At 42.9% G+C, this 12,742-nt stretch overlaps 1 protein-coding gene across 1 annotated transcript in view; it reads left to right on the top strand.

The window, feature by feature from the left end:
• LOC133753423 (A-kinase anchor protein 17B-like) overlaps positions 1 to 12,742 on the top strand; it is a 34,226-nt gene that overhangs the window by 15,155 nt on the left and 6,329 nt on the right. The window contains exons 3-5 of the mRNA XM_062184043.1: positions 4,626 to 5,394; positions 10,542 to 10,672; positions 12,150 to 12,417. Of these exons, the coding sequence (XP_062040027.1) occupies positions 4,642 to 5,394; positions 10,542 to 10,672; positions 12,150 to 12,417 (1,152 nt within the window). The 5' untranslated portion in view covers positions 4,626 to 4,641. The remainder of the gene's footprint in view (positions 1 to 4,625; positions 5,395 to 10,541; positions 10,673 to 12,149; positions 12,418 to 12,742) is intronic.

Below are 12,742 nucleotides of genomic sequence, written 5' to 3'. Positions count from 1 at the left end.
AATTTGGTAATATCAAATCCATGATAAAATAATTTAGAAGGGCCAGTGCTGTGGTGCAGCAGGTTAAGTCATGGCCTACAGCGCCAATATCCCATAAGAGCATGGATTCAAGTCCTGGTTGCTCCACTTCCAATCTAACTCCCTGCTAATGCACATGGGAAAGTAGTGGAAGATGGCTCAAGTCCCTGGGCTCCTGCATCCACATGGAAGACCTAGAAGAAGCTCCTGGTTCCTGGCTTCAGCCTGGCAGAGCCCTGCTCATTGAGGTCATTTGGGGAGTGAACCAGTGGATGGAAGATCTACCTGTCTACCTTTCTATCTCTCTCTCTCTGTAAATCTGCCTTTCAAGTAAATAAATCTTTTTAAGAAGATTTACAAATTGAACCCATCATGGCTATTTTAAATAATATAACCCAAGCTTTGGAATCAGTCTAAAAGAAGCATCCTACAATGTTTTAAAAAAAGGCAGTATCATTGGAATAAATGCAGAGAGCTTGACAAACCTGATTACTTTGAAGTGAATAACTCTATTTTAGGTGTATTTTTTTTCTGGATTGTTTTTCTAAAGATTTCTTTATTTATTTGAAGGTCAGAGTTACAGAGAGAGAGACAGACAGGCAGGCAGGTAGGCAGACAGATAGATCTTCCATCGGCTGGTTCACTTCCCAAATGTACACAATAACCAGGGCTGGGCCAGGCTGAAGCTAGGAGCTAGGATCTTCATCTGGGTCTCCCATGTGGGTGGCAGGGGCCCAAATACAGGTCATCTTCTGCATTTTTTCCAGGCTTATTAGCAGGGAACTGGATTGGAAGTGGAGCAGCTGGGACATGAACCAGCACCCATATGGGATGCTGGTGTCGCAGGCGGTGACTTTACCACTATGCCACAAGACCAGCCCCTGGAATGGTTTTTAAAAGCTGTTTCTTTTCTTTCTTTCTTTTTTTCTTTCCTTCCCTTCCCTTCCCTTCCCTTCCTTTCTTTCTTTCCTTTCTGTCTTGTCTTGTCTTGTCTTTCTTTTCTTTCTTTCTTTCGCGCTAGCCAGGAGCCAGGTGCTTCCTCCTGGTCTCCCATGCAGGTGCAGGGCCCAAGCACTTGGGCCATCCTCCACTGCACTCCCAGGCCACAGCAGAGAGCTGGACTGGAAGAGGAGCAACAGGGACAGAATCCGGCGCCCCAACCGGAACTAGAACCTGGGGTACTGGCGCCGCAGGCAGAGGATTAGCCTAGTGAGCCGCAGCACTGGCCAGAAGCTGTTTCTTCAAGTTAAGTTGTATAAATTTGTACCTTTTGACTTTAAATAAATTCTAGATCAGTGTATCCCATTTGAATATCAAATTAGTTGTTCTCCTGAATGAACTTAATATTGATCTGCAGTGAACTAAGTGGATCCCTCCTCTCCTTCATTTCACTATTTGGATAATGCTTTTGGAGAAAGGAAACATGGTTCTTTTCATATCATTCCAGTTCAATGTTGCTATCATAAGGATTTCTGGAACCTAACATCTTAGATACTACTTTTGCTGACCTTTTATAAAATCAGTTTATACAAACCTTGTCTTCTAAATAAGTTGACTTGGATTGTCTTTCAGGGAACGCTATTAAAGAATTGTGTGTCTATAAAGTTAATCAATATTTAGTAGTAAATTTGTGCCAGAATTTCCATCATCTAGCCATATATTTTTTGGGTCTGTGTCTCCCTAAAGTTGATATTAAATGAGAAACTAGTTACATGGGGTCTGAATGCATCCACTCCTTAGTTGGGAAGTGCTATTTGAAATCTGTAAATAAAAGCTGATATCCTTAATTCCAAGCATTAATGATCTTATTCACTTTGGGGCAATTTAAGAGTCTGCTATTATGAAATGCCAGCTAATATGGAAACCATGCTCATGTTTTGGGGCTTTTCCATTCCCAAAGTAAGGGCAATTTTCACTTTGCCACTTACTTGAAGAGGTTGTCTACCCTTCACTTGAACGTAGTGATCAATTTACATCAGTAGACAGGAAGAATAAGATTGGATCTGTCCATTTAAGACTTGGGGACCTCCCTGGACAAAGGACGCTAGATCAGGTTCACAGGGTAGAACTATTTGTTGGGTGTGCATTCATTACCTTTCCTCTGTTTCACCAGCAAGTTTTTGTGGGACTTCACAGATGAGATAAACCAGACAATACACTGAAGACTTGGAATCTTGGTGTTTCAATAGATGGATAAATCATTTAATTCCTCTGAATCTGTCTCAATTTCCCCATCAATAAAGCAGACATGGGAATATGTACTCGCAGTTGCTTCATGAATCAAATGAGATAAAGTAATATCATCACCATTGACAAGTAATAGTCATAGTTTATTGAAAATTTCTACAGAGAACTTCTTGTGTGCTAAGCACTGTTCTGAAGATTTCATCTAACATTGCTCATTTAATCCTCCCAGAAATCCTATTGTCTCTATGGTTAAGCAAACTGAGATACAATGCATGAAAACTCTTAAAACACATTAAACAAATATTATCAAATAAATGTTAGATATTATTTTAATAAACTTAATTCTTTATAGAGAAGTTTAGGTCACAGAGCAGGAGGCAGAGAATTCCCATTTGACTCCTACATCTACAGTCATAGCTCTCCCTTTATCAACATTCCCCACCAGAGTGGTACATGTGTTACAACAGATGAACCTACACTGACACATTGCTGTCACCCAGAGTATATAGTGTACACCGGGGCTCACTCTTGGTGTTGAATAGTCTATGAATTTGGACAAATGTATAATGACATGTACTTACCACAGTATCATATATAATAGTGTCATTGCCCTAAAAAATCCCTTGTGCTCACTGTTTTCATTCCTCTCTCCCCTCTAACTCCTGACAACCACTGATGGTTTCACTATCTTCATAGTTTTGCCTTTTTTCAGAATGTCATATGGTTGGAATTACACAGGATGTAGCCTTTCAGATTGGCTTCTTCCACTTTTGCATTTCAACAATGTGCATTAAGTTTCCCCCACATCTTTTTATGGCATATGGCTCATTTTTAAAAAAATAATAGAAGAGTATTTTATTGTCTGGATTTACCACAAATTATTTATTCATTCACCTACTGAAGGACATCTTGGTTGCTTCCAAGTTTTGGTAATTGTGAATAAAGTCGCTATAAATGTCGTGTGCAGGGTTTTGTGTGGACATAGTTTTTCCTTCGGGTAAATACCAAGGAATGTGATTGCTAGATTATGTGACAAGAGTCTGTTTAGTTTTGTAAGAAACCACCGTGCTGTCTTGCAAAGTAGCTGTACCATTTTGCGTTCCCACCAGCAATGAATGAGAGTTTCTCTAGCATATCATCTTCACTATCACTTGGGTGTACAGTGGTATCTTTTGGTTGTTTTAATTGATATGGCCTTATTGACTTACACTGCAGAGCATCTTTCATATGCTTTGTCCCATCTGCATATCTTCTTTGGGGAAATATATGCCAAGGTCTTTGGCCCATTTTTATTTAATTATTTTTATTTGAAAGGCAGCAGGAGAAAGAGACAGAGGCATCTTTTATCCTCTTGTTCACTGTCTAAATATTTGACCCATTTTCAAATCAGATTATACTCTTATTGTCATGTCCTAAGAGTTCTTTGTATCTTTTGTATAACAGTCTGCATCTGATGTGCTTTGCAAATATTTTCTCCCAGCCTGTGACTTTCATTGTCTTGACAATGTTTTTCAGAGCAGGAGATTTTAAAGCAGAAAATTTTAGAGCAGAAGATTTCAGAACAGAAAAATTTTAAATTTTAACAAAATTCAGCATATTCGTTATTTCTTTCATGGATCTTGCCTTTAATGTTGCAGTTAAAAAGCCATTACCATACCCAAATATCACGCAGATGTCCAACTGTTCCAGTACCATTTGTTGACAAGGCTATCTACTCCATGGTATTGTCTTTGCTCCTTTTTCTAAAGATCAATTGACTATGTTTATGTGAATCTATTTGTGTCTATTCTTTTGCCAGTGCCACACTATCTTGATTATGGTAACTTTATAATAAATCTTGAAGATGGCTAGTGTCAGTATTCCAGTATTCCTTCCCTATTTAATTGATAACTCTGCATCTTTTGCCTCTCCATACAAACTTTAGAATCAGTTTCTTGATAGCCACAAAATAACTTGCAAAGATTTTGATTAGGATTGCACTTTATCTATAGATCAAATTAGAAAGAACTGACACTGTGAGTCTTCTACCCATGGACCACGTATTTAGTTCTTCTTTGATGTCTTTCATCAGAGTTTTGTGATTTTCCTCATATAGAGCTGGTGTATATTTTGTAAGATTTTTTTACCCAAGTATTTCATTGTTTTGGGTGCTAATGAAAATGATATCATGGTTTAAAAGATTTCCAATTCCCCTGGTTCATCGCTGAAGTATAGGAAAGCTGTTGCCTTTTTTGTATTACTCTTGTTTCCTGAAACCTTACTGTAATTGCATATTAGTTCTAGAAGTTGTAAGGTGTTACTTTCATTGTATCCACAGTATGCCTTCCCCTATCATTTGAGCACAGTCCTGCAATGTTAGCGCTACTTCACAACCCAGATCTGTGATGTGCTCCATAACATTTTCTCTTTCACCCCCTAAGGTAGTCTGAAGACACCATGACGGTTACAGTGGTGTATGATAACTCTGAGGCAACGGAGCTCTGTGCAGCTCAGCACCTCTACCTCAAGCCCATAGCAAAACTCATGATCAATGTTTTGCTGCCAGAGAGTATAGAATCTGGGAGGCCCTTCTCTAACTGGGAAGTTCTTGACCAGCTAAAAAACCTGATTTGCCCTGACCAGTTCACCACAGTTCGGCTGTCCAAGAGTACAAAGGACTTCATCCGATTTGAGGGTGAGGCTGAAACCCGAAGTTTGGTTCAGATCCTGAAGTCCAAATTACATGGGAAGATCATCAAGTTAAATGGTTTGAAAACAGACTTAAAAGTTGTGGCTACTGATGCCCAGGGAGAGTGGGAACATTTCCCCAAGGAAAAAGAGGCCTCCCTGAGTGATGGCGCTGAAGAGCAGGACCATGATAAGAGCCCAGATTCCATATATTTCGAAGGCTTGCCCTGTAAGTGGTTCGCGCCGAAAGGCTCCAGTGGGGAGAAGCCGTGCGAAGAGATCCTCCGGGTAGTCTTTGAAAGTTTTGGCAAGATCAAGAATGTGGATATCCCGATGCTTGACCCCTACAGGGAAGTGATGACTGGTGGGAACTTCGGGGGTTTTAGCTTTGGTCTGCAGACATTTGAAGCCTTTATACAGTATCAAGAATCAACTGACTTTCTAAAAGCCATGGAGTCCCTTCGAGGAATGAAGCTGATGCTTAAAGGAGATGATGGGAAAGCTCTTGCTTGTAACATTAAGGTAAGAAGTGGCCGCTGTTTCTTTTGCTTCCCATTGTTCATGTGATAATGAGCAAAAGCTGGAAGGAAACATCTAGAATTAATTTTCCCAGACCCCACCAGGGTCTGATCAATAGCTAATGTAAGGGCATGTGTATGTGTGTGTCATTAATAAATCTGTGGTTATTTTAAAAAGTTTGTGGAAAAATAAAGATAAGGTTATATTGATGCAAAAAAATTTCTTTTTTAAAAAAAGATTATTTATTTGAGAGGCAGAGTTACAAAGAGAGAGAGACATCTTCCATCTGCTGGCTCACTCCCCAAATGGTTCACTCCCCAAACAGCTGGAGCTGGGCCAATCTGGAGCCAGGAGCCAGCAGCCAGGAGCTTCTTCTCGGTCTCCCATGAGGCTTTAGGGGCCCAAGAACTTGGGTCATCCTCCACTGCCTTCCCAGGCCATTAGCCAGGAGCTGGATTGGAAGTGGAGCAGCCAGGACTGGAACTGGCACCACAGGCACCGGGTTAACTTACTATGCCACAGCACCAGCCCTGGTGCAAAAAGTTTTGAAATGCATGATTATTAGGGGTTTTCTACAAGTTGATAGAAACATGTGTGTTATGAAAAAAGCTACATATGATTTTCAAAAATTTTTCACTGAAACAATCTTATATTTTCACTCCATTTTCCCATGGACTTTTTGAAATACCCTCATAGATGTTTAGCAAGAATAATGATCTTGATTTTAACATGCAGTCTTTTGCTGTGGAGCATGCTTCCAGGTGCAATTTTATTTATTTATTTTTAAAGATGTATTTACTTTACTTGAAAGGCAGAGTGACACAGAGAGATGGAGAAACACACACACATCCACTGGTTCACTTCTCAAATGTCTGCAATAGCTGGAGCTAGGCCATACCAAAAGCAGGAGCTGAAAGCTCCATCCAGATCTCCCATGTGGGTGGCGGTGGCCCAAGCCTTGGGCCATCATCCACTGCCTCCCAGGTACACTGAGCAAGCAGCTATATCTGAAACAGGAACTAGCTGGGCTAAACCAGGCACGCTAATAATGGGATGCGGGTGTCCCCAGCAGGGGTTTAACCTGCTGCACCACAATGCCAGCCCCTACATATATATATGTATATGTATATGTATATGTATATGTATGTGTGTGTATATATATATATATATATATATATATATATATATATGATTTATTTATTTGAAAGAGTTACAGAGACAGAGAGGTCTTTCATCTACTGGTTCACTCCCCAGATGGCTGCAATGGCCAGAGCTGTGCCAATCCGAAGCCAGGAGCCAGGAGCCAGGAACACAATCCATATTTCCCATACAGATGGCAGGAATGCAGTCACTTAAGCCATCACCTGCTGCCTCCCAGGGTCTGCATTAGTAGGAAGCTGGAGGCAGGAATTGAACCCAGGCATGCTGATATAGGAAATAAGCACCTTTTTACCTCCCCTCCTCACCCCTCCCCGCCACTCCCCTCCCCTTCCCTTCATTTTTTAAGATATACAGACAGATCATCCATCCACTGGTTCACTACCCAAATGGCCACAATGGCTGAGGCTGGGCCAGGCTAAAGCCAGGAGCTTCTTTCAGGTCTCCCACTTGGGTGCTAGGGTCCAAGCACTCTGGCCATCCTCCACTGCAGGAAGCTGGGTTGCAAGCAGAGCAGCCAGGACATGAACCTGTGCCCATATGGGATGTCAACATTGCAGGCAGTGGCTTTACCTGCTATGCCACAATGCTGGCTCTGGACATAAGTATCTTAACCACTAGGCTAAATGCTCACTCCCAGTTGTGATTTTAAAAGTGGTGGTTGTTATAGTGTGGAGCTCACCTCAACTTCTTAAAGGATTCTTTATGGAACTATATACCCCATGAAACTATCTCATATACTTGTTATATTTGACAAGTTACAGAGTGGGTGAGAGAGACAGAGACAGAGACAGAGAAAGAGACAGAGAGAGATACATGCCATTTGAAATCACAAGGAAAGCAGTTTATTCCCCCTTTATTCCTAGGGTGGCACATATATATTTTGAGGACATCCATCATGAAAACTATTTTTTTAAAAAAAGATTTGTTCATTTATTTGAAAGGCAGAATTACAGAGAGGCAGAGGCAGCAGAGAGGGAGCGGTCTTTCATAAAATGGTTCTCTCCCCAAATGGCTGAAATGGCTGGAACTGGGCCAATTCAAAGCCAGGAGCATGGAGCACAGCTCCAGGGGTGTACAATGCAAGAACCCAAGGACTTGGGCCATCTTCTACTGCTTTCTCAATCCATAGCAGAGAGCTGAATTGGAAATGGGGCAGCCAGAACTTGAACTAGTGCCCATATGGGATGCCAGCACAGCAGGTGGCGGCTTTACCTACTACACCACAACGCCGACCCCATGAAGACTATTAGAACATCCTGGGGCTGGCACCATGGCTCACTTGGTTAATCCTCCTCCTGTGGCGTCAGCATCCCATATGGGCACCGGGTTCTAGTCCTGGTTGCTCCTCTTCCAGTCCAGCTCTCTGCTGTGGCCCAGGAAGGCAGTAGAGGATGGCCCAAGTGCATGGGCCCCTGCACCTGCATGGGAGACCAAGAAGAAGCTCCTGGCTCCTGGCTTCGGATGGGCACAGCACCGGCCATAGAGGCTATTTGGGGAGTGAACCAATGGAAGGAAGACCTTTCTCTCTGTCTCTCTCTCTCAATGTCTATAACTCTACCTGTCAAATGAAAAAAAGAACATAATCCTAACCAACTTGGATCTTTTACTTTCAGAATCAGTCTACTCAGGCAGGCCACCTCACTGATACCTGCATGCTTTCATCATTTCTTCCTTGAGGTCTTAACTCAGCAGTGGAAAAAATGCAACCATATCCTTTAGTGTGAATTTAGACTTTTGAGTTCCCAGTGTGTGATTGTGTTTGTGTTTGTGTGCATGTGTGTGTGGGGGTACTTACACTAAAATGTGTATTTTTATATAATGAGCCATCCAGTCAGACAAAAGATCAAGAAACACTCTAGCAACCACCCATATACCACTGGGAGCTTAAAATATAGAACACTATCGGCCGGCGCCGCGGCTCACTAGGCTAATCCTCCGCCTTGCGGCGCCGGCACACCGGGTTCTAGTCCCGGTCGGGGCACCGATCCTGTCCTGGTTGCCCCTCTTCCAGGCCAGCTCTCTGCTGTGGCCCGGGAGTGCAGTGGAGGATGGTCCAAGTGCTTGGGCCCTGCACCCCATGGGAGACCAGGAGAAGCACCTGGCTCCTGCCTTCGGAACAGCGCGGTGCGCCGGCCGCAGCGCGCTACCGTGGCGGCCATTGGAGGGTGAACCAACGGCAAAAGGAAGACCTTTCTCTCTGTCTCTCTCTCTCACTGTCCACTCTGCCTGTCAAAAATTAAAAAATATATATATATATAGAACACTATCAGGAAGAGGAGATGCCACTTCCTTTCCATGCACTCTTCTCTGTTACAGTCCCTTTGGTCCCTTCAAAGGTAACCATTGTCACAAATGTGTTCCTCACTGTGCTCATGCATATTTAAATAGCTGCTTTTGCCTCCTCTTCCCCACCCCACAAGCCAATCTGTTCTGTAGTGCCTCAATCTGACTTTCACTTTATCTCAAGATTTGAAAGGGAATTTAATAATCATGAATTGTCACCTATTGTATCTCATTAGGTCCGTTTTTTTTTTTTTTCATATCTTTGCTTCCCCTCAACTCCCAGGAAACAGTTTTTTGATTATTTTTGTCTTTGGTGATTAAAACAACATTAACTCAGATGACCTTTTAAAACAAACCAGAGGTTGCATACTCTCATTTCTCAATCTGTGGCTATAAATGGCACTGCGATGCTGCCTGTGATCATATGTAAGCTAAGCTTCTCAAGATTTTTAAATATTTAATGAATTTAGTTTTATTTTATTTAAAAGGCAGAGAGACAAAGGACTTCCACTGCTGGTTCACTCCCCAAATGCCCACAACAGCCATGGCCAGGCCAGGCTGAAGCCCTGAGCCTGGAACTCAACCTGGGTTTCCCACAGGGATGGCAGAGAACCAAGTCTTTGAGCCATCACTTGTTGCCTCCCAGGGTGTGCATTAGCATGGCACTGGAATCAAGAGTGGAGCTGGCACTTGAACTCAGGCACTCTAATATGGGATGTGGGCATCCCAAGTGGTATCTAAACTGCTGCTCCAAATGTCGGCCCCCAGCAGTTTTTTTTTTTAAAGATTTATTTATTTATTTGAAAGTCAGAGTTATACAGAGAGAGAAGGAGAGAGAGAGGTCTTCCATCCGCTGGGTCACTTCCCAGTTGGCAGCAATGGCTGGAACTGTGCCAATCCGAAGCCAGGAGCCAGGAACTTCTTTCAGGTCTCCCACACAGGTGCAGGGCCCCAAGGACTTGGGCCATCTTCTGCTTTCCCAGGCCTTAGCAGAGAGCTGGATTGGAAGTGGAGCAGCCGGAACTCAAACCGGCTATGCTACAGCACCGGCCCCTCCAGCGGTTTTTTAAACAGCTTTACTGACAAATAAAATTGTATAAACTTTTAAAAAGGATTTATTTATTTATTTAAAAGTCAGAGTTACAGAGAGAAAGGAAGAGAGAGCGAGCGAGAAAGCTTGGGATCTTACATCCTCTAGTTCATTCCCCAGATGGTTACAACTGGCTAGGATTGGGTCAGGCAAAAGCCAGGAGCCAGGAGCTTCTTCCAGGTCTCCCATGTGGGTTGCAGGGGCCCAAGCACTTGGGCCATCTCCTGGTGCTTTCCCAGGCACGTTAGCAGGAGCCAGATTAGAAGTGGAGCAGCTGGAATTCAAACTGGCTCCCATGTGGGATGCTGGTGTCATAGGCAGCGATTAGCCCACTACACCACCACATTAGCCCCTGAAATTGTATAAACTTAAGGTGATGCGTCATGTGATATCATTAGCCAAGTATTTGGCTGAAGAAAATCTCTGCACCTTGAGTACTATTTGGCTGGTGGCTGAGAGGCAGTGAAACAGCGTGGGTACTGGCTGCAGAGAGGACATTTTGAATTCATCTGGGTGTGAGTGGCCATGTACCATCTTAGCTTTGCCTCTCTGGCCTGGGACATGCGCAGCCAGCCGGCAAGCGTTTCTAATGAAACTTTGAATTGTTTGGGGACAGGTTATGTTTGATACAACCAAACACTTCAGTGAAGGAGCTATAAGGAGGAGAAATCAGGAAAGGCTAAAATTACAGGAGCTGGAGGAAGAAAGAAAAAAAGAAAAGAAAAGAGAAGAGGAAGTGGCTGAAAGGTGAGCAGACCAACTTTAATGAAGGTTTTTTTCTTTTGATTCATGGATTAATCCTTTTGGCTGACTGGCTAGACTTGATATCTAACAGTAAGATGGGGAGGGGGCAGGTATTGATGTAGACAGGAAAACTGCCCTGAACACAGTCTTTCAACTGTGCTGTTACATAACTCAAAGTGCCAAACAAAACTGAACATAAGAGACTTCCAAAAAATACATTCCTTAGGGAGAACAAGTAATGAGATATAATGGGGCTAGTCAGATTAAGATGTGTGGGGGGAAAAATGATTTCAGAAGCCAGAACTTTAACAGTAAAAATTCTTGCCTAGTAAGTGAAAAAGAAATTACCAATTTCCCTAACAATTTACCATTATTACCTAGCCTACTAATTTAGAATTTTTAAAAGGTGGGCCTGGAAAAGAATTTATTCTATGGAACAGTCAATAATCAAACTAACCCAGAGGCAAGAAAACATGGTTTTGTTAGGACCACTTTCTTCTTGTCCTAATTTCTTTCTGTGCTTTCATTTTTATTTCTTTGAGTTGACTATTTCCCAATCTAGGAGCTTGAGTCAAGAAGGGGCCAGTGGATTGCCAAAGGTTTGCTAAGATGGTACAGATGGGCCACAACTCCAGGGTTCTGGAAACCAATTTTCCTTCCTGGCCCTTCCTTGTGCATGTGTGTTACAGCATTCAAACAAGGAAACAATGAGCTTCCATATGCCCCTCGTTGTTTTGGCTGGTGGGGTAACAGGAGCCACTTGAGGTCACATCTGAAAACTTGGCTGGAGTTGAGCCTACTCAAGAAAACGATCACCCTCCCCTTCCCCACACCTCCCTCCCAATTCCAGGATTAACATGCAGTGTAGACAATCTTGGCTAAGTCCTGGATCAAGTAATTGCCCCTGCTTTCCCATTGTCCATGTCTCCAGAAGGGCCTAACTGAAAGAGTTTTAATTTTCAGAAAACATCAGTATAAAAAGAGCCCATATTCCTGTAAGCCAGTATGTTTTCATGAGAGTATGCTGTGTTAAGCGATATGTGCCAAGGACCAGTTCTCACTGTAAAGGTTTCTGGGTTCCTTGATTTATCTTTTTTTTTTCTTGCCTATGTGAAACCATCCCACAGAAGGTTCTGATGGCAAGACAAATGAAATCATTACTGTGAAACCTGGATCCCGTAGTTCCTTCTTAAAGTTTGAGAGCCCCTCTGAATTCTGTAGCCTTCTTTTTTTTTTGACACTCTACTCTTCAAAAGGGCTTCTTTACATATGTCTATTTGACCAGCAAATTTATGTCTTTCTCCCTTGACTGATGCTTAACAGTGTTTGTTGTTGTTTCTGTTTAGCATAAGTTGTCTTAGGCCCTGGGGCTAGCAGTGGTAGATTCTTGGAAGCCGGAATGATCAGTCTTCCCCCGGTTGGGAGAGATCAACTACCTAATAGATACCTTCTGAATGGTTTAATCTTAATCATTGTACAGAAAAAGAAAAGACGAGGAGAGGAAAGCCCAGGAAAAGAGGAAGAAGGCCAGGGTCAGGAGGCGAGCCCTGAAGGAGAGGGACAGGCACCGGCACAGGAAACAAAAGGACAAAGCCAAAGCTAAGGTGCCTCAGGAGCTGGACTCTTCCGAGGAGTGGGAGGAGAGGAAGTACCTGCTGGCTCAGAGGCAGGCTGAGGCCCTGCGGTTGCTACGGGTACTCCTGAGGAAAATTTCAGTAAGGCTATTTCCCAATTGTTCTTCAATCTTGGTAGGTACTAACCTTTCTGAGACACAACCTTTGCATTTAAGCAGCGGTCTATGGCAAACTGACTCCGTGAAAGACTCGTGGCATTTACTGGGGTTTGCTTTAAATAGGCTGGTCTCTAAGACCCCCAATTGTGGACTTACAGGATGGATAGCCACACCTTCACTAAAGGAGTTGGGTCTCAACTCCACCATCCAACACATAAAATTCGTGTTTCTGAACTCCAGGGCCGGGTCACTTGGAACAATTTAGCTATTTTCCTTTTCTAAATTCCTAATGAATGTTAGAGGGAAACTGCCAAAGAGAAATGAATGGTGTGGCTGAGAGA

The sequence above is a fragment of the Lepus europaeus genome, chromosome X, assembly GCF_033115175.1.
Source record: "Lepus europaeus isolate LE1 chromosome X, mLepTim1.pri, whole genome shotgun sequence".
NCBI classification, from domain to species: domain Eukaryota; kingdom Metazoa; phylum Chordata; class Mammalia; order Lagomorpha; family Leporidae; genus Lepus; species Lepus europaeus.
Note: the sequence above shows the minus strand (reverse complement) of the source record. Positions and strands in the feature narration are given on the sequence as shown.